This window comes from Carica papaya, chromosome 2 (assembly GCF_054855325.1).
Source record: "Carica papaya isolate Zhongbai chromosome 2, ASM5485532v1, whole genome shotgun sequence".
NCBI classification, from domain to species: Eukaryota; Viridiplantae; Streptophyta; class Magnoliopsida; order Brassicales; family Caricaceae; genus Carica; species Carica papaya.
In genome coordinates, this window is record NC_142310.1 from 8644933 (window position 1) to 8667681 (window position 22749).

Below are 22749 nucleotides of genomic sequence, written 5' to 3' on the forward strand. Positions count from 1 at the left end.
AGGAGTTACACCAGTGACACGAAGAAAATGACTACAAAATTATTTAATTAAAAACAAAATTCGCCACAGATTCTATTGGATCAGACGTTTAATGCATTTATTGCACTGGTCAGTTTACAAAGATTTTGAATTCAAAATAACACAAGCTCAGAAGGTGTAAATAACATGGAGGTCAATATCATCCATTATAATAAACCAACTACTGCTCCATCTCGTCTTCTACATACTTCTCACAGGTTCTTGTATATCAAACTCATAAGCTGGCAATAAAAAATGAGTAATGACTTCTTTTACCTGCAAAATCTCACTTCAATCGTCTAAATTTTCATCTATTGTCCTGACACATTCTGGCATTGCAGAAGCAGCGAGCCAATCGATGTGGGCTAGGGCAGGCTGATGAGAAATAACTGGTGCTAAGCTTGTAAGCCTCATGAGCACCAGGCAACACCTGATAAACCAGAGAATTGAGCATTCCAGTATGAAAATTCTCATAGTGCATCTATGATAACTTCTAATATTTAATAGTAATTTAGTAATTTTGTGTGAGAATCACTTGATAATACAATAATTAGCCATTGTAGCACAATACCACAAGGTTACCTTACAATGTCATCTAATTACTACAAAACATTTAAGTGATTATTATATGAAGTTATCAAATTACTATAAAATGCTAAAAATGTAATATTGAGCATATACCATGAAGACAGCAAAGTAGAACTCTAACATATGTAGTTCAAACTGAGTCTGATGACACATGAATTACTGCACTTCCTGCGGAGGCCTGGTTTGCAGCGCGATTACTTCCAAAATTCTTTCGATTTGATTCCCTGGCAATTCTTGAGCCAAACTAAATACAAGCAATCAAGAAAACCTTTAGATGTTATCTTGTTAGATATTTGGGATAAAAACATCCATCGCTAATAAAGTAGCCTTAGAAGTTAAATCCATTAGCTTAGATTCTATCTTCTCATGCCAAATGTCCTATATGTTGGAATCAAGTAAGAAAGGGTCCCACTAAAAAAATATAACTTATTAAACTACTTTCCCATCACTTATGTAAATATGCTTTTTTGTTAATATCATCTATGTTTATTTAAAATTGGGTGATATGTGATACCCAAAGAACTAGCTTTAGACCATGAGTAGGACCACAAAAATATTCACTAAAAATGAAAAAGAAAGTTACACATATGATTTATCATTTCAATGGTAAATTTATCTTAAATCTGGAAAACAAAACAGTAGAAAAAATAATTCAATACCATAAGATAAATTCATATATAACATCTGAACTTATCCATTCATCAGTCTGTTAGTACCAATCCTCATAGCTCAACATTGAGCTGATTGAAGAAGTAACAAAATAGATGAGATAAACCAAATAAACGCAATAAGATTAAGGATTTCTCGAGATGGATGATGTAAGTGGCTTCACAAACACAAAATCAATAGTCGCACTGAAAAGAGCCAATAGAGGAAGCACACCTGAATTGCTCTTTTAGGCAGAACAGCTACTTCATGTAAACCAAGCAATTGAGCAACCTTCAATGCAATGAACATTTTATACTTGATCAGGACAAGCAACATGTGACCATAAGTTAGGAATTAAAATTTCAACAATTAGACAAAACAACAATCTTTTGTATCAGAAACAATAGAGAAAGCATCTACCTTCAATTTTTTATTAGAGAAAAAAGGACAAGTAACATTCAAGGCACAAGTAACATACAAAGTAACAAAGAGAAGCTAACAGATGGGGCAGTAGACATTTGTGCTTCCCTGCTAATCAGATTTGAAGGGTTCAGGCCCCTCCAAAGATCGCCTTGTTTTGCTTGGGAAGCCAGCAGAAACTGTATCCTTACTGTTGATAATTTGATGAGAAAGGGGTTTGGTGATGGCTAACAGATGTTACACGTGTAAAAGAGAGAGGAGGAATCCTGCAGTCACCTTCTCCTTCATTGTTCTGCTGTCCATGAGTTGTGGTCTATGATTTTCAGGCTTTTAGGGGTTAACTGGACGGTGGCAGGCACGATCAAAGAGGAATTGGGGGCTTGGACTGGTTTTGGTAAAAAGAAAAAGAAGCTAACTAGATTAATCCCTTTAACTGTTTTTTGGATTGTTTGGAAGGAAACAAATGGAAGGATGTTTGAGGAAACCGAAAATAATATTCTAAGATTAGAGACAGATGGTTCCACTTATTTGGTTCGCTAATTATTGGGCATGCCTTGTATAGGGTGGATGATTTTGGGTATATAATGATTGTCTAACGAATATATAATACTTTTGTATATGAGTTGCACCCCCTTGGTGCTTTGTTAATATATTCATACTTTTTATTTCAGAAAATAACAAATAGAAGCTTTTCAAAAGGTCAATAATATTTAAATAATCCAACAAAGGTAGGTTCTGTCAGGATCCTCGTTGTGTAAAAGCAGCTAGGAAGCAGGTTTTGGTTTAGTTTTGAAGCTTTTAGGGCTGAAGGAGGTAGAAAAAGGGAGATCAACAGAGGGAGAAGAGAGAGGAAAAAGAAGAGAGCCGTGAGGATAGAAGAAGAATAATGTTAGGGAAGATAAGAATAATTTTACTGATATTTTCTTCACAATTCTTTTACAAATCTCGGTTCTATATATAGCTGTACCAGAGAGAATAAAAAAGAAAATAACAAACTAGGTACCAGATACAATGACAGCTGGCCACTTGTCCATGTACTGGATATTCTTTTAGCTAAATTAATAACACAAAACACAAGCAGAAATTATTTTCTAGCACTCCCAGGTCCGAAAATACCCTCCTCATGAAAGCATCCTTGTCCTTAACGATGAACTTAAGTAACCCTCAAATCTTCATTGCCATGATAATCATGCTGTCCTTTGAACAAATATGACACCAAAGAGAGTTGCATATTTTAATGACATTTAACCACTACTCATGAAAGAAATTTGAAGTGGAATAAGGAGAGTGTGAAAAAATCTTCAAAGAGTGTAGCTAGACTTGTTTGATAGAGATCAAATTTGGTATATAACCAAATATTAATTTGTGTGCGTCCATCTCTATCATCTGCAAATGTAATGAATTTTCTCTTATTTGCCATCAGTTGCAAAAAGGAAAAAAAAAAAAAAGAAACCTACTGTTTTGATAAAGGATCTTGTTCAAACACCTGGTGTGAATGGTTATGTAGAATCTTCTCATTAGTCGTGGATAACTTCTGGATTTCATCCATAACAATCAAAACTTTCATGTCTCCATCAACACCAATTGTGAGGTTAGATGAAGTAATATGACAAGTCGATAGAAACAAATGCAGAAAAATATTATGGTTGGGGAATTTTAACAATTACTTCATGCTCATCCACCAAGCCACCTTCATTTCCAATATTTTTAACATGCTTTGTCTCCTCGACAAATTCATCCAGCTTCTCAACCATCACAACAGATTCTACAACCTCCACTCTTACCTCATCATCAATGAGAGGAAAAAAATGGAATCATTACAGTTTCCAATAGGAGGAAACTAGCTTTGGCACAAGTTCTACAATCTCCACCAAGGATTGTTGGCTCTGATACCATTTGTCAGGACCCTTGTTGTGTAACAGCAGCTAGGAAGCAGGTTTGAGTTTAGTTTTTGAAGAGTTCTAGGGCTGGAGGATGTAGAAAAAGGGAGATCCGCAGAGAGAGGAGATAGGAAAAAGAAGAGAGTCGTGAGGATAGAAGAAGAATACTGTTAAGGAAGATACTGATAATTTTACTAATATTTTCTTCATAATTCTTCTATAAATCTTGGTACTATATATAGCAGTACCATAGAGAATAGAACAGAAAATAACAAACTAGATATCAGGTAAAATGACAACTGACCTATTTGTCCTTATACTGGAAATTCTTTTGTAGCTAAATCAATAACAGAAAACACAAGTAGAAATTATTTCCCAGCATTCCCTGGTCCTGACAGGTTCCTATACAAAAATTGAGAATTCTGAAGGAATGATCCCTGATGGACATGAAGGAGTAGAAGAGTGATCAAAAGCTCTTTTGTTTCTCTCTTTCCAAGTTACCCAAAAAAATAGAAGAAAAGAGAGAGAACCTTTTTGCTTCTTGGAAGTGGGTTGCACCATGTGGAACCATTTAGCATAGTTTCTATTGATATAGAGCTACACCACAATTATTATATTTTGTCAAAACTTTTACACGTCGTTCAGGTTTTAATTCTTACTTAAAAGTCCTATTTTGTTTTTGTTTTCCGATTTAAGAACTCTGGTCATATTAGGCTATGGTTTACCTACAGCTACATGGGTGCTTCACATTATTAGCAGACTGGTTATAAACAAAACTATTAATTTCTCTTATTTAATTGAGTACCCACCAATCCTATGATTGTGATTATGACAACCCTGTGATTGTGGTTGTCAATTCTTGTAACTATAGATTACTATTTAACCTTTTCTGTTCTTTAATTTCCCTATATTATGAATTTCTAATCCGCAGTGCTACCACACTAACAAACCAAGACAGATTAGAAGGTTCAATGCAAAATCCCAAAACTTACTAGCTTCCAAGCACCATAGAAGAATAATGACAGGGAGCTCACAGTCATTGAGACATAGGAACCACTGGTTGACAGTGGTATGCCCTCTTCATGAGATTGTCAATGGTTAAGATTCTGCCAAAGCTGCCTCCCAAGGGAAAAAGGAAATCCCAGGGATAGCCTTTGTTTTCCATCTGTGCTTCTGTGGAAACTTATCCAGCATACCATTAAGCAGACGTATAAGATTGTAACAGGATTTAACTGTCAATCTACCTTCCAAAAATAGTAGGTAGGGAATGGAGCATGGCAGAAATAATACTTTGATAGAGAAGCTGGTTATCTAGGGTGAAGCAAGGTGGAGGGTCACTGAGCAAACACCGCTAAAAGCTAACTGCCAAATTGACACCTAATCTGAGTTCTCCCTCATGTGTCTGCCTCAGCAGGGCATCTATATTACGATAAAGGACCTGTTCAAGGATGCTTAATTGCAAAACTGCAAAATGAGATGACATTATTACTCTTTCAAGCAAAGAAATTCTGAATACCATCACAGTATGACAAATCACATCTCATTTTCCCGAAATACCGAAAGAATGTTGACCAAAAAATAGCACTGACCTCTCTTAGAATCTTCTTATCACCTTTCCCACTCGGTTGATTGAGGTCACTTATATCCCATAAGGGAATATCAAGCAGACTCTTTATTACATCTTCATCCAAGAATGGAAACCTAGCCTGAAACAAAAAGATCTTGGTAAATACATAACAGACCTCAGAAAGACAATAATTAATGTTTTCTAAAAAAGCAGTATCAGAACCTCCTTCCCGTTATCAGCAATACATCTATCATCTCTCCCTAGATTTCTTTTCCAAATTCTCTGCATGTCCAATTTCATTTCTTCATGTAGACCTAGCCAACTGACAGCACATCAGCCACCAAAAATAAGTAGAGTAATACAAACAAGTATTCCACTGAAACTAATTATAGGATCTTGCACAACTTTTTTTAAGCTTTGGTTGATTGCCTTTTCTATAGTAGCTTTTTCTAAAGCATAATCAAAGCTTTAAAAAAATATCAATTGAAAAAGGTAAATACTGGCTACTTTCAGAAAGCAATACAGTTGTTCTCCAAAGAAACAAATTTGCTTTTAAGAAGAGCAAAGAATATAATTAATGAATATTTATTACTTACCAAATAAACTGATAATCTCCTAAAAGTATCACATAATATATATAAACATATTTGAAATTCTAGAAAAAGAAAATTTTTCTGTAAGTGCAACAAAATCATATTATAGTTAATATCAAAATATCTTTAAAAGCATCAGTGCCAAACACAAATATTATGTGTGATATACTTCAGGAACATTTTGTGGAAAACAATTTACCAAACATTATACTTGATTTTGATACAACAACAAACTTTTACCCACAGCAACAAAAAGCAAGCTTTTTTTGAAAAACCTTTTCTGTCAACCACTACTAAACAGAGCCTAAAGCATGTCAATAAGCAACGACAAGGCAGTTTTGATATCCTTTTCTTATTAAAGGCAATTAATCTCACAGAGTTAAGACATTCTTAGTTCTTCAAACCTAAAAGAAAATGTGCAATGCTGTTAGGAATCCTAAATCCTAAGATCATTCAATTCGCCAAACTTTATCAAAGGAAGAAATAATCTTGTTTTTCAGAATTAACTACTTCCAGCTTTAGGTGTTTGGGTGTTTTATGTGTTTGTACACAGGAAGTACAGGAATAAACTCTGTCCAGTTTAATGTAGTCGCTAAAGTTGACTAAGAAAATCTAGGAAGATAAGAATAGGAAGTTGTAGCAGTTACTATATTCTGCTAAGAACAGGCACTGTTCCTATCATCTCTATTTTGTAAATCTTTATTTCTAATATGTCAATAATATGGAAGAAAATTGTTAAAATGTCGTGAAGTTATTTATTTAAGAGGTTGTAGATTCTCTCTTAATGAGCCTAATACATTCAAAATAGGTGAAGACAAGGAAACTCACTCAAAAAATTAAAATTTTCTACAAATTTCTATGTAAAGCAATCCATAACTAGATCTATTAGTAGGGAACACACGAAATGCACTTTAGTTGCTGTGATGTACGTGCATCATGTTTTCTCATGTAACTGGTATGAACTCATGCACATTACCCAGTCCATTCATGACAAATACATACCTGCTATTTCTATACTTTGTTCTATGTCTTCCATATCCAGCACATTGCTCATCAGCACCAGCACCAACAAGAAGTATCCTGGCCTCGGACTTGTAGCTTATACGTTGATAATTTTCACCCAGCTCATCTCCTATTCCTTCACTAACCCAACCATTGCCACCAGAAGCAAGCCATAAAGCTATTCCAATATTTAGGTCCTGAAATATTAAGTTAAAAGTATTTTCATCAAGGAGAAATGAACCAAAAGAATTGCATATATCATATAAGGAAATTTTGGAATATTGAAATACATCATCTCTAGCAAGTACACATCACACAAAAGGAGATAAGCATGCTGAGGAAACATCCATTGCTTGGTAGCTACTGAGAAACATCCTTTCATGGCAGCTATAGCACACAATATCCGTACCATGTAAGTGTCTGCAGGATTTATGAGTGACATCACATGCTTTGTTTCCAATGTCAAATCTGACAAATCAGCATCAATCTCCACAAGTTTCCACCTGCATTCCAGGTCCCAATTGAATTGGATATTGGAAAACACTGTAGCAAGATATTTTAAATGAAATAAGGGAGAAAATTTGACTCAATCATCCATTATTTGGACAAGTGCAATAATATTCATTGTAAGTGAAAAACATACCCCAAGAAACTCGATAATAGATAAATCTAAAGTAATAACTCTACCAAAAAAAGCCTAGCTAAATTAATAACAAATATGAACCTTATTTTAATTCCTAACAAATTTTAAGCATAAACCTCTACGGTTGCAAAATCAATACAAGTGATCAATACCAGGTGCCTGTGAAGCTCACATTGCGAACTTTAGAGCATGCTCACATGAAACGATTGCGAAGAACTTGAGAATAAGAAATAATTCTTTTTTCTTCTCACGCTTTTATTCATTGATAATCAACAAAATTTTATAGGTGAAGGAAGGAAGAAAGAGACAAAAACTAACAAACTTCCCTAGTAGAAGGGAAAAAACAGCACAACCTGGCAGTAACCAATTTGTTATATTGCCAGGTTGTAAAATACAGAAAAAGAAAAAATACAGAAAAATAATTCTACACTCCCTCTCAATCTAGGTTACATAAATGTTTAGTAAGCCTAAATTGGATATTAATTCGTTGAAGAATCCTTTGAAAAGTGTCTTTGGTAAAATATCTGCAGTTTGCTGATTAGTAGAAACGTGAAGTATTGTGATGGTCTGATCTTCAATCTTCTCTCTGATGAAGTGTTTATCTATTTCCACGTGTTTATTTCGATCATGATATACCGGATTTTTAGCTATGCTGATTGTTACTTTATTGTCGCACCATACTTAGCTCTCTTATGCGCTTGCCTTGAATTACTGGTAATGTTATTTAGGCCCTTCTTACTTAGCACTATCAGATCAAGGGAAGGAATGATAAGAATAGCCTTTGCCAACTCACTCTTATCCTCTTAGTAGAACTGCTAGTCTTCTAAGCCTGTGTAGTTATTTAGTTATTATGCTAGGTAAAAAGGGGAGCTCATTGGAATAGTGACCAAGAATTTCATTTCCATTAGAACTCTTTTTAACCAAATTCCCTCACATATTCCATGAGCAAGTGACCGAAAATCAGCTTCTGCACTACTTCGTGACAAAACAGATTGTTTCTTACTCAGCCAAATGACTAAATTTCCCTAAACGTAAGTATAGTACCCAGACGTAGATCTTCTGTCAGTTATAGAACCCGCCTAATCAGCATCTCTGAAGATTTCAATATTCACGTTCATTGTTTTTTGAAAAAATAGTCCTTATTCTGAAGTTTTTTTAAGATATCTTAAGATCCGATATACCATATTCATATGAATATCAGTAGATTGGTTCATGAATTGACTTGCAATACTTACAGCAAAACTGATGTCAGGTCTAGTATGAGCAAGATATATAAGTTTGCCCACAAGTGTTTGATTTCTTTCTTTATCAACAGGCTTGCCTTTTTTAAATCCAACTTTTGTAGTTGTTTCCACGGGAGTTTCTGCTGGTTTACACCCGAGCATCCCTATTTCTTTTAGTAGGTCAAGAACATATTTCTTTTTTGACACAGATATTTCTTTTTTAGAACGAGCAAATTCCATTCCCAGAAAATACCTGAGTGCTCCAATATCTTTTATCTCAAACTCAGTGACAAGAAAACTTTTGAGTTTTTTAATTTCCTTTATGTTATCACCTATTAAAATAATATCATCAACATAAACAATTAGGATAGCTTTCTTACCAGAGGCATTGTTCTTGACAAACAAAGTATGATCAGACTGACATTGTTCATAACCCATATATTTAACTGCTTTGGTAAATCTGTCAAACCAAGCTTTCGGAGATTGTTTTAAACCATAGAGTGTCTTTTTGAGTTTGCATACCTTGTGAGTTTTATATATAGTCTCAAGACCTGGAGGAACTTCCATATATACCTCTTCTTCTAAATCTCCATTGAGAAATGCATTCTTTACATCAAGTTGACAGAGAAACCAATCAAGATTAGAGGCAAGAGAGAGTAATATCCGGATAGTGTTGTGCTTAGCCACTGGGACGAATGTCTCCTAGTAGTCTATCCCGTAGAACTGAGTGAAGCCTTTACCTACTAGACGAGCTTTGTACCGATTCACACTTCCATCAAGATTGTGTTTTACAGTAAATACTAATTTACACCCAACTTTATGTTTTTCCAGTGGAATTTCTATCAGTTCCCAAGTCTTATTCTTTTCAAGAGCTCTAATCTCTTCTTGAATAGCACCTCTCCACATTAGCAATGCAAGGGCTTCATGAATGGTTTTAGATTCAGTGGGGCTGCCATTAAGTTTGCTTACATATGCATGATGCTTTGAGGACAAGTTGCTGAATGAAATGTAATCCTGTATAGAGTGTTTAGTACAAAATCGAGTTCCTTTCCGCAAAAAAATAGGTAACTCAGTATCATGATCAGTAGTGGTAACTGTATCAGAAATTGTGCCTAAAAACTCATTACTTGATGTGTTCTTACTGCTTGGAACTGGAATAAACTCATAGCAATGTGTAGTTGGTTCAGAATCTTTATTAACCGCAGTTTTCTGTCTTCTAGTATAAACACGTAACTCTTTGTTGATAGTAGTAGGTAGAGGTTCAGGTTCAAACTCTTTGATACTGGTTTCAGAAAATTTGATGAGGACTCGGGAATAGTGAAGGGAGAAAAAGTGAGAGGTGGTGTACTTACATCCCATACTTGATATTTCTGATTAGGACTCTTCCCCTAAAAATCAATAGTGGCATAGAATGACTGGTTTTCAAAGAAAGTGACATCCATAGTGTTGTAGAAACGACAGGTCTTGGGACAAAAACATTTGTATCCTTTTTGACTTGGTGAATATCCAACAAAAGCACATTTAATGACCCGTGGGTAAAGTTTACCCCTGAGGTAAGTATGAACATGAACATAAGCGGAGCAACCAAAAACTTTACAGGGAATGGTGTGAAGAAAATGAGATTGCGGAAAGGCCCTGAGGAGAATATCATAGGGCGTTAGAAATGAGAGAGTTTGGGAGGGCATACGGTTTATCAAGTATGCAGCGGTGAGAACAGCCTCTCCCTAATGAAATTTTGGAATGTGGGTAGTGAACATGATTGATCGGGTTACTTCAAGAATGTGTATATTTTTTCGTTTAGCTATGTCATTTTGTTGTGGAGTATTGACACAGGAACTTTGATGGATAATACCGTGGTCAGAAAAATATTGGCTCAAAAGTAGTTTCAAAGTATTCACACCCATTGTCTAACACCACTACTTGGATATTGGTGTGAAATTGATTTTAAATCATAATGTGAAATTTTTTAAAAATCTGGCCAACTTCATATTTTTCTTTCATGAGAAAAATCCAGATAATTCTAATATGATCATCAACAAAAGATACAAACTATTTTATTCCGATAATATTAGTGACCCGAGAGGGACCCCATACATCACTATGAATTAATAAAAAAAGTTTTGTAGGTTTGTAATCAGAACTGGAAAATGAATCTCGAATATGTTTGGACAGCTGACATACTTCACATTGAAAGGAAGTTAGATTTTTATTTCGAAACAAAACAAGAAATAGATTTTTCAAGTACACGAATTTAGGATATACTAAACAGTAATACCATAACATGATAGGCTGATTTGAGAAACCAGAAAAATTACCTTTGTGAGCTGTAGAAGCATTACTGAAAATCATATTGAGTGAAAACAATTTTTGGAGGAGGCTGATTTATTCAGGACTAAATAAGGAGCTTCTGGTAGAAATGGCTGCAGTGGATCCCTCCTCTGTTGAGATAAAATTGCCCCGATGAATTTCCTCCATTTCCTGCTTTGGTGTTTTCTTCTTCTCAGTCGATTCCTTCTCAGTTGGTTACCCGTGAAGTTTCCAGCATCTTCCACGAATGTGTCCCGGCCTTTTACAGTATTCACACCATGGCCGTCCCTTTCGCTCAGTCACCCGACTTGTAAGAACAGTACCAGTCTCGAGTGTGAGAGATATGCTTTTAGCAGGGTTAGGGTTGAGTTGCGAGTCACCCATCATCACTTTCTTCCTATTTTCTTCGCGTCGCACCTCAGAGAACACCTCTCTGATGTTCGAGAGAGGTTTGGTTCCAAGGATGCGTCCTCTTACCTCATCGAGGTTTTTGTTCAGTCCGAAAAGAAACTTGAAGATTCGTTTCTGTTCCACGATGCTTCGGAATCTCCTGGCATCCTCTGGGCAGCTCCAAGTATGTTCCTCAAAAACATCAAGTTGTTGCCATTTTCAAGTAAGAAAATTGTAATATTGAGTTATTGTTTTTTCTTCTTGGTGCAGGTCGTGAGGGCTTGCTTCGATTTCGAAGATGGCGGAAGTGTTGTCGCGAGTGGAGTAGAACTGACCCAGATATCGTGCGCAGTCTCATAAAGGAGGAAATTTTCGCCAATCTCAGTGGTCATTGAGTTCACCAATCAAGACATAACATGATTGTTCTCAACTTTTCATATCCGAGCATTTGGATCGTTTGTGGGAGGAGGTGAGAGCTCTCCAGTGAGATATTCATTTTGGCCTCTCCCTCAGACGAACATAAACACCGAGGACAACCATTGATGATAGTTGCTGTCATTTAGTCGATGGTCAGTAACGAAAGATGGAGCCTGATCAGCAAGAGCACGGCGGTCAGGCACCAGAAGGTGAGAGCCCAAAAGAACTTCGGGCAGAGAAGGGGTCTGCTAATCCATTGCCTATTGAATGCAAGAGGGATGCTGAAGAATTTGGATCAGGCTTGCTCTGATACCATGAAGAACTTGAGAATAAGAAATAACTCCTCTTTCTTCTCACGGATATGGAAAGTTGAGAACAATCTTGTTATGTCTTGATTGGTGAACTCAATGACCACTGAGATATTCATCTCGGCCTCTCCCTCGGATGAACATCAACACCGAGGACGACCATTGATGATAGTTACTATCATTTAGTCGATGGCTAGTAACGAAATATGGAGCCTGATCAGCAAGAGCATGGCGGTCAGGCACCAGAAGGTGAGAGCCCAAAAGAACTTCGAGCAGAGAAGGGGTCTGCTCATCTATTGCCTATTGAATGCAAGAGGGATGCTGAAGAATTTGGATCAGGCTTGCTCTGATACCATGAAGAACTTGAGAATAAAAAATAACTCCTCTTTCTTCTCATGCTTTTATTCATCGATAATCAGCAATATTTTATAGGCAAAGGAAGGAAGAAAAAGATAAAAACTAACAAACTTATCTAGTGGAAGGGAAAAAACAGCACAACCTGGCAGTAACCATTTTATTATATTATCAGGTTGTAAAAGACAGAAAAAGGAAAAATATAGAAAAATAATTCTACAGATTATTTACAAGAATTGACCACGTCCAGAGTCCACTCATAAAATATAGTATTTAAATCGCCATATAACTGCCAATTTTTTGTCAGAGAAAAACTAATTTAGTTCATTGTTTAACATTATCATATAAAGATCTTGGATAATAATTAATCTGACGAACTAATTATTTCAAAAAATTATGCATATAGGAAATGGGTCAATTTAGTTATTTTTACTCTTCAACATACTCCTTCACTCACAAGTCAATCAGGATTAGTGCCTAGGAAGAACATATGTAAACCATACTATTTGCTGAATTTAAATTTGAAAGTTATTTACACAAGGTTATTGAGTTTTCTTTTTTGAAATATTTAATTTTTTCTCCATACTACAATTTGGAACACAAGGTTATTGAGTTCTAGATTCAATTATAACCAGATCCATGATTTTGAAAAATTATTTCAAATGGCATCCTGCTGTTATGTTTCCATAGATTATGTGGGGCCCTTGGATTTCAAATGCAATTACATTTGGATCTGTTATTTTTGGAAAAAAAATTAAAAATTGGTTTTCTATGTTATGTTTCCATTGTGAAAATTGTAAAAGATGACAACTGCATTATAAAGCAAATGGACTAAAAACCCCTTCCCTCCCCAACTCCCATCCATTCAAAATTGCATTCTTTAAGAAAACAAAAATGACAAAACTGAACTTGAGGGACTGCCAATAACTAAACAAAAATTACTTAATATGCAAACAGATACTTAAGAAATTTGATATAAAGTTATTAGTTCCCTCAGGGAAAGAAGCGAGGCTGAGTTTGCACCCTAAGAATTATGTTAGAAGAAAGGATTGAGCTAATCTTGAGCTTAAGAGATTAACCTCTACCATTCAATATGGTGATCTCCAAGATTGGAGGGATGAGTCTATTTCGTTACGAGTACTTTTTATTTCAGAAAAAAGAAAAAGTCTATTTCTTTATAATGATTAGCAATTGGAATGTCAATGGTCTTGATAATGCCTTGAAGAAGGTAGAAGATTAAGGAGGTCATCTCTAGAGTTAATCCGGATATTATCTTGCTTTATGAAACTAATTGGCTAGCCTCAACTCATCGTTAGTGCATAGCACTTAGGACTCTAGGTTCAAGGCTGGTTGTTGAGTCCATCTTGTGGGGCCACGGAAGTCTTCTTGTGATTTACGACACTAAGGTGACAGCCTTTTATTAAATCATCTTTCGGTCCTTTAGAACAACTTTGGGCAAGGGGTCTTGGTGGTCCCCTTGTGTTTATGAGCCTCCCCATCCTAGCCTTCTGTCTTTTCTTTGAGAGAAGCTCTCTTATGTCTCAAGGTTATGTAATTGTTTTTTGTGTATTAGAGGTGATTTCACGCTCCTGTAGAGATTCCTCAGAGAAGAGTAGAGTTACAATGACTATGAGGGGTTTCAATTCTTTTATTAAGGATTTTTAGCTAAGGGATCTTCCTCTTTCAATGCCTAATCTACCTAGTCGGTGAATAGAGGTAGGATTGTCTTCTCTTGTACTGACTAGTTCCTAGTTCCCAATAGTTGGGAAGATTATTTCCTTGATTTGGTCCAAGAGGTTCTTTCGTACCCAATTTCTGACTTCCCTATTCTCTAGGAATCTAGTCAACTGAGAGGCGTTCCTACATCTTATTATGATAATATGTGGTTGACTCATATTGATTTTGTTAAGAGCATAAGGAGTTGGTGGTTGGACGTACTTCAAAGGGTTGAGGGTTTCAAGTTTTATAGAGAAGTTGCAAGACAAAGGTAAGAGACCTTTTCATGAAATTTGAATCAAGAGAGCTATATAGGATGATAATATCGATATGGCTCCAAGACCTGATAGTTCAACTATCGCAATTCCCAAAGTTATTAATATGTCGTTAAGGGCAATTTTGGTTAAGATCTTCAAAGAATGTTACCTTAATGGCACGCGTATAAACTTTACTTTTTATCATTTTAATCCTGAAAAAATGATCTCTAATAAGGTGTCCAATTTTGCCCTATCAATTTGATTACGACTAAACATAAGATTATTACCAAAATGCCATCTTTGAGGTTGAGTGAATTGCTCAATGAGATGAGATCTGTTCACAATATGCTTTTGCTAGAGATAGACAGATTTTTTTATGCTTTTGTTATTGTTGATGAGATGGTGGAGGAAGGTAGGAAATTTTGAGATAAAGGTTTGGTGTTTAACTTGGACTTTGAGAAAGCCAATAATCAAGTAAACTGGAGCTTCTTAGAAATAGTTTTAGGCAAGAAAAATGTTGGTTAGATGACGGAGTTGGATATCTGGTTGTCTTTCTTTTGTGGCTTTTGTTGTTTTGCTTATGGCAAAACCTAGAGAGTGCTTCTGGGAAAGCATGGTTTGAGACAGGGAGACCCCCTTTCCTCTTTTCCTTTCACAATTTTCATTGATGTTTTGAATCATATATTATCTAGAGGAATGTTTAAGAGTCTTAGGGTTGGTCATGACAAGGTGGACATTCCCCATTCTGTTGTGGGATGAAACAATAATTTTCTTGTCTTATGACCATGTAAAGCTCTGTAGAGAGCCAACCATTTTGCATATTTTTGAAGGTATATAAGGTCTACATGTTAAACTTAGAAAGAACAGCCTTGCAAACCTTAATATTGAGGAACAGAGAGTTAAGAGGATTAACTCATCAGCCAGGTGTGACATCTAAGAGTAGCCTTTCAATAATCAAGGTGTCTTAAACTTAGAAAGAACAGCCTTGCAAACCTTAATATTGAGGAACAGAGAGTTAAGAGGATTAACTCATCAGCCAAGTGTGACATCTAAGAGTAGCCTTTCAATAATCAAGGTGTCCTTTGGGAAGGCAATCCTCATAGCCTCCTTTTGGGATCTTTGAGTTATTGAAGTACCTAAGCGTGTTAAATGCTAGAAGGGTGCTCTTTTCTTCCTTGGTGACAGATATCTAATCATACTTTTTTAGTATTCCCCTTTATTTCCTCTCTTTGTTCAAAATTCCCACCATACAATACTACGAAAATTGAAAATGATGAGAAAATTCCTTCAGTCAACAATGAGTGAATATATGAGGGAGCACTTAGTTGGGAGGCATGTCTCCTGTCCAAGATTGATGGATGGCTTGATATTGGGAACCCTTATAGTAAAATTTTGTCTCTCTTAGCCAAATTGTTTATGGATTTTTTTTAATCCTTTTTTGTCGTACAGGATGATAAGTTTGGTTTGAACTGAAAGGTTGAGACTCCAAAGTCAATGACTCGGGTAGATAATTAATGTTAGATTTCTTAATTTAGGCTTTGTCCCTAGGAGTGTGCATAATGTGCTACAAAGCTGTGGAGACTCATCACCACCTCTTTCTTCATTAGAAAAATTTCTAATCTTTCTTTGGTGTCTCTTGGGCTTCTTCTCCTAGCACCCTAGGAAGGTTTTCTTTCTTTGCTTTTTCCGAGCTTTGCTATCAAGCAGATTGAGGCTCTTTTACATGGGCTTTTCTTTGTTGGATTGAGTGTGATTTGGCATGACAGAAATGCAAGGATATTCACAGATCAAATCTTCCCATTTTTGCTTCTTTGGTATAAGTTTTCTTTCTTGGCCTCTCATTGGATGAAAGCGCATGGACAAATGAAAGATTTTTCTTTGTTAATGTTGCAAAAAAATTTCTTGGGCGAATGGCAGCTGCTCTTGGTCGGTTAATGTTAAACGTAATCTGAATGAGTAGGAAGTTGGGGATTATCTGGAGTTATTGGGTTTGATTGCACAATACAAAATCAATGATAAATCGGACCATGCTATTTGGAGGCTGAACAAAAAGGGAAAGTTCTCTGTGTCTTCATATTATAAATGGATTATTGATAACGATACCAGCAGAGGGTACTCTTTCCTTCACAATCTGATTTGGAAAGCCAATCTTCCTCCGAGAATCGCTTTTTTGGCTGGGAAGATTGCCGGGAATGCATTCTAACTCTTGACAAATTACAAAAAAGGGATTTAAGCCTCGCAAATCACTGTTTTATGTGCAGGGAGGCAGAGGAATCCTGCTGCCACCTCCTCCTTAGCTGCCCAGTGGAGTATGATTTGTGGTGTATGATTTATAACTTACTGGGTATTGTTTGGGTCTCTTTGGGTTTGGTGATGACAGAAGTTTGCGCATGGGGTGGGATTCACTCCACAAAGAATATTGTAAAGATTATTCCTTTAACTATTGTAAAGAATATTGTAAAAATCAATGGCTTCTGGTAGGATTGTTAGTTTGAAGGTGGAGTGTTGAGAGACAGGTTTCTGCAGATTTATGTTATACCTCGATATAAAGACATTTCTATTAAAGAGGCATTTGGAGATGGTTAAGGAAGTAGGAAATGGCATGTGGAGATCTTGTCAAACCTCAACAATTGAGAAATCAATGAATATGAAGTTCTGTTGAGTATATAGGAGTCGGTTTCACCGGATGAGGATTATGACCAACCAGTTTGGACACTCAGTGCTTCCGAAAAATTCACTGTTGGGTCCTTCTACAGATACTTCGCTAAGAAAGAGCCCATTGAGAGTAATTTTCCATACAGATAAATATGGAAGGTGAAGGTCCCTCCCAAGGTAGCTTTCTTCGCTTGGGAAGCAGGCCATGGATGTATTTTGAACATCGATAAGCTAAAAAGAGATGAAAGATTATGGTAAACTTGTGCTGCTTATGCAAGAGGGTGGAGGAGACTTACAACCATATTCTATTTTGGGGTCCTAGTGCATATAGCTTGTGGTCTATGGCATATGGGATTCTTGATTTTAATTGAGTTATGACGAGTGCTATAAGTGATGAATGATGGGCATGGAAGGGATTGGCTGAGCTGAAAAAAAAAACATTTGGGGTTTATCTCCCTTGCAATCTTTTGGGTAGTGTGGGAAGAAAGAAATAGGAAAATTTATGAGGGGTGAAAAAGGGTATTGACAAAATTCGAGAGATGGTTTCAGACCCTCAATCGTTTGATTATAGGTCATGCGTTGTAGTTCATGGAGAATTTAGGAGAACTAATTGATTTCCTTACTAACTTGTAAATAATTTTGTACATGGGTTTGTACTCCTTGATGCCTATACTTAGTGATACATTTATTACTTGTTAATTCAAAAAAAAAACATTATACGTTTAGAAGGTGGTATTAAATTTTAAGCAGCATCAAACATTTTTAATAGTTTAACATTATATATTTAGAAGTAGTTAATGGTAATTTTTAAATAATCGACCAGGTTGTAATTGGCTCAAAACTCATGGACTCCCAAGTATAGAATTGAACAATAATTCTTTGACTAAGTTAAAATATATGCCTAAATAGCAGACTGAGTTATATTCTTTTCAAAAGATAATCCCAATTACGACTAACTCTAACAACAAAGTACACCTGTGTAATTTACCTTAAATTTGAAATACGAAAGTGAGCCAAAATTAAATTCTTGCAGCTAATTTTGAGACCATGTAAAAAAATTGAGTAATTAATTGTCTCCAAAGCTTAACTTGATAATAATAATTTAATTATTTTTTTTTATAAAAGAAGAAATAGCCAACTTAATTTTTTTCTTTAAATAAAAGATAAAAGTGTTATTATGAACAAAGGTACCAAGTTATTTAAAAAATAAATAAATAAACAAAGGTACCAAAGGAGTATCGCCCATATACAAATAACCCAACTTAATTTATATACTTCAAAATTATCTTTTGGGATCCAAATCTTTACTCGTTCCAAAAGAAAAGTCCCACGCTTAGCTCCATCAAATATGACCAAACTTATGAAGTTTATTTTGTCACCTTTAGTTTTATGTGGAGAAACATCTAAGACATCTTTGGCTTTAGAACTAGACCAAATAGAGCATAAGTTACTAAGTAAAAGAAAAAACAGACAGCACTAGGTTTAAGACAAATGTAAGCTATACCTTCTCAAAGGGGCTATCCTTCTAAGTTCCTTTACTCCTGCTTTAGCAGAGATTCTATCAGGAGCAGAATTGCCGTCAAAACTCACATTAAGCAGATCAATTCCATCTGCAAATAGATATTCAAATAATTTGCAAGCTCAGGATTAGGGTGCACAAACTTAAACAATTCTATTGTCTTCAGATTTGGCACTACAACAGAAAAGAAAGATCTTTAGCACCCAAGCAAAACAAACGCTATATTTGATTAGAAATGCCCCTTACAAACTCAACTTGGGAATTTGAGAAAAAGAAGAAGTGAAAAAGACAGAAGAAAGTAGTTCAAAGAGTTATCTGAGATCCCATAGTCCTTGTTCAAAGAATTCATATTAGAACTGGAACTATAAAACACACAATAAGACTTAAAGTTAGTAGTAGCTAGTAGACCCCACGAAACCGAATAGCAACACAGGGTCATGATTTTCCAATCTTTCAGAAGTACTCTTTTTCAATTATAAAATAGATCCTTCTGGGAAGCAAAATGATAAATTAGCATGTATAACAACACTTACAATTAGGATCTAGACATTGATCCAACAATGCCGCAAGAATCATGGAATCCAATCCACCAGAAAACAGAACTGCCACTGGAACAAGCGCCTTTTCTGCCTAAGCATACAACAAATCCAAACAGTTCTATGACCATAAAAATCAAAAAGACATGAATGTAAAATTCTATAGTGTAGTTTGTTTTTTTGGTAAGTTGCAAAACCATTTTTTTCACAAGCTGGGATTTAACCCAGAACCTAACCCTCAATGGGATGGAAGTACCATTGAGCCAAATCTCTTTAGATGTAGTTTGTTCATAAAAAATCTGCCCTGAGAAAATAAGCATGTTACTGATCCAGCAATTGGTGTAACAAGCAAAGGGCATTAAATTACTATGCAGATAAATGAGATAATAATAACCAGTAGTTGCATAAGTGCAAAATGCAGAGCACATAGTGAAGCTATATGCCATTCAACAAACAAGATCAGAGCATAAGGAATTCATATTAAGAGAGTTACAAACCTGAAAAATCCTATTCAGTGACGTGCGCCGCATTACAGATTTCCCCAAAGCAACCAGCACAGCCTGTGCTGACCCTGAATTGAAAGCTTGATTAGGCCCTTCCCCAGTGAAACAAAAAATCAGAATTAGGTATACTCATAAATTTTGAAGAGCAATGATTTTTGGTAGTCATAAAGAACTTAGACCTACAATGACCTGACAATATTACAAACTACAACATGTGAGACAGCATAACAACAATCTGATTTAGTTAACAACATACGTGAACAATCTTCGCACATATCATATTGCTTTATATGATTTTTAGAACAAGAACGATATAGCTCTTCAGATCTTGGCTCAACAGAAATTCTCTCCCACTCAATCAGTTCTTTTAACATGGCATTAGTCCATTCATGTTTCTTGACTTCCCCAATCAGGCTCCTGTTGACTTTTGAAGCATCCATGGCTATACTATATACACCACATGGAAGCTCTTCCCAGAACTTTGGGGATGTTATTTCTTTTTCAGTATCAGAACCTGCAGCAAACGGAAATTACTTTATGAAAGCAGCTCTCTAACAGTAACAGAGATCTGATAGAAAATAAATTGAAAAGAGAGGCTAGCAGTATTCGATCCAAATGGTACAGTTATTCTTAACTAATATCCCAGTTTCAACAGTCTACTATTGGAAAGTGATCCAATGAGTACTCTGATTGCAGCAACAATATTAATACTTTGATTTACTTCCACCATACAACAAAACTTAGCAGAATAATGAATTAAGCTACATTCCAAGAGAGCATTGTATACCACAGCCATTTATTGTGGAACAGGTTGGTGATACTGAAGAGAGCATGAAGCAAGGGTTCTCCACAGTTGGCCAGTGAACAAGGAGGCTCCGCCGACCAAATGCATCTCGACCAAACCACAGAGTTTTTGAACTATCCTGTACATGAAAAATTAAATAAAGTTCCATAAACAAGATGCTCAAAATTACAAACGTACACCAAATTTAACCATAACAAACAGTAATTGACCACTTCAAATTACCTGCCAATAGATGACAGCCCATGGCCCTTTAATTTTTGAAAGAACATCTGGAACAGATGTTTTCGCTTTTCTGCTGCAGTTGCACGTTCTCTTATACCTGAAATAGTTGCAGGAGCAGCACCTTCCCAGAGATTCCATAAGAATTTCAGCATCATTGCTGTCACAACTAACTTCAATTCCTCCAAATATCTCACCTTCAAAATACAAGAATGAATAAGAATCCAGATGTCTTGGGAACTAATGGAAGTGTCTATTACTGCGAGAGGAAAGCTGTGTGCATGTTCTGTTGCAGTGTCCTGTGGCCTCTGGATTGTGGAATGCTATTTTTAGTATGGTTGGTGTTAACTGGGTGATGGCTGGATCTATTAGGGAGGAATTGTGGGCTTGGGATGGGATGCATGTTGAGAGGAAGTTGAAAAATCTAATTCCTTTATCTTTGTTTTGGATTCTTTGGAAGGAGAGAAATTCTAGAGCTTTTGAGGGTAAGGCTAATGATTTGTATAATTTGAGAGATAGGTGGTTGCATTATTTTGAATTTTTATTGTTAGGGCATGACATGATTAGTAATGTGAATTTTGAACGTCATTGATTCACTAACAACATTGTAAAGCTTTTGTATAGGGGTGGTACCCCTGATTGTTTGGTACCATATTAATAGTATTTCACACTTTTTATTTAAAAAAAAAAAATATTTCTTTCATGATTGTTCCTTGCAACAGTCAATATCAAGTTTAAGATGCTAACCATCAAGCCAATGTTGCTACAACCAAAGATCAGAATATAAAAGGTATCATATCAAATTTGAACTCATATCAAATTTGAACATATTAAAATCCGAGAACCTTTCTTTTTGGTTCAGGCTAATGACAAAGGAGGAAAAACCTACAAAAAAAGTGTAGGGACAGGTGTTAAACCCATAAATTAAGGCTTGCAAAGGAACTAAATGCCACTAGCCTGCGAGGCTAGAAGAACTTTTGCCAAAGGAGAACGACAATATAATAAAAGGATGGTGAGAGAGGAGAAAACAAGAAAACAGACAGTAACATGTCTGATCATTTGCATCTAGTACTAGTAGACATTCAGCTTTGCAAGTGATTCTTTGGGCTGAAGAAAAACTATCCAATAATATCAGACAGCAATAACCAAAAAGAAACAGCAATACAAAGAGATTCAGACAGTAAAGTAAATCATAAGCATATCAAAGTCAAATATCAAAAGCATGTAGAAAAAGGGTGTAAAAAGGAGCAAGGAAAGAGTAAAAGAGAAACTGAAAACAGGACATACCATTGTAAACAAGAATGTTTCTACATGAATCCACCAAGGGCTGACTTATAGGATTCACTCCTCTGAGCTGTAATGTAGCACCAATAAACAGCAGTTCCGCAACCGATTCATGTACCAAAACATTTTCCAGCTTATGACTTTGTTCACTACAAGACGAGAAAAAATCGCTCTTCTCAAGCAAATAGGAGTACTCCTTTTCTGCTGCCTCTTCCCCCTCAATACACGAATATATTTCTTGCTCCTCAACAGAACTCCGTATCTTGGACTTAAGATAAATTTTCTTTGCACCTAAGTTATCAGGACCCCTCCTCCGTAAAGCTGACTTAATATCATCAACGGAGAACACTAGCTGGTGAACCAACAAACACATCAGCAACTCCATTATTAAAGTTTTGAGTTATACGAGAGAACAAATGCTTTCTATATACCCAAGATAACACAAGAATACTTTTTTAAAGCTACAGTGAACGAACATGAAGCTTGCATCAAGTAATTTTAAGAGAGAGAGAGAGAAAGAGAGAAAGATTAAAAATCGAATATGCAAGTAAACGCAGTCGATTAAAGAGATAACAGAAAAAAAAAATGATTTGATTTAGCAAGGAATCGGCATTCCTAAAAATTAAACACATGAAAAATTAACTTGTAAACCATTTTCCTATTCTTCTTCAAAATCTTTTAATGCACGTCTCCTTCGCCGTAGAATAGAAAATTTACCTGCTCAGTCTTAGTAGGCGGAGATATGGCAGAATGGAGAAGCAAAGACGAGAAATCAATACGAATACCAGATACAACCAGTGCAATTCCACACATCGAGTCTCTCAGTTTCTCTACCCGTCTCTTCTCTCAGAATCTTTTGCTGTTTGACTATTTTGCAGGGTTTTAAGTTTTGACAAC

General features: G+C 35.8%; 1 protein-coding gene across 4 annotated transcripts; it reads right to left on the reverse strand.

The window, feature by feature from the left end:
* Positions 1–28: 28 nt before the first annotated feature.
* Positions 29–22730, reverse strand: LOC110823989 (Asparagine synthase family protein). 4 transcript variants are annotated; one of them, XM_088213169.1, is made up of 15 exons: positions 22570–22730; positions 21856–22204; positions 20572–20765; positions 20332–20467; positions 19801–20058; positions 19539–19612; positions 19039–19135; positions 18491–18596; positions 7126–7219; positions 6717–6913; positions 5344–5443; positions 5144–5260; positions 1489–1545; positions 700–850; positions 29–448 (listed from the first exon to the last, which is right to left on the reverse strand). In XM_088213169.1, the coding sequence occupies exons 1-14, from the start codon at positions 22663–22665 to the stop codon at positions 737–739; spliced, it is 1989 nt and encodes a 662-aa protein (XP_088069295.1). In that variant the 5' UTR covers positions 22666–22730; the 3' UTR covers positions 29–448; positions 700–736. The 4 variants fall into 4 exon arrangements, 2 of the variants coding, with proteins under 2 accessions (XP_088069295.1, XP_088069294.1); XM_088213168.1 differs by having other exon boundaries at positions 19539–19636; XR_015816928.1 differs by lacking the exon at positions 29–448 and adding an exon at positions 4547–5018 and having other exon boundaries at positions 822–850; positions 19539–19636.
* Positions 22731–22749: the final 19 nt, after the last annotated feature.

Excerpts from the sequence above, each read along its gene's own strand:
- LOC110823989 (XM_088213168.1), bottom strand. The coding sequence starts at position 22,665 with ATGTGTGGAATTGCACTGGTTGTATCTGGTATTCGTATTGATTTCTCG. Across the intron at positions 20,766-21,855 it reads AAACATTCTTGTTTACAATG|GTGAGATATTTGGAGGAATT; the intron begins GTATGTCCTGTT and ends TGTATTTTGAAG. Across the intron at positions 7,220-18,490 it reads AGGATAGCCCCTTTGAGAAG|GTGGAAACTTGTGGAGATTG; the intron begins GTATAGCTTACA and ends CCTGGAATGCAG.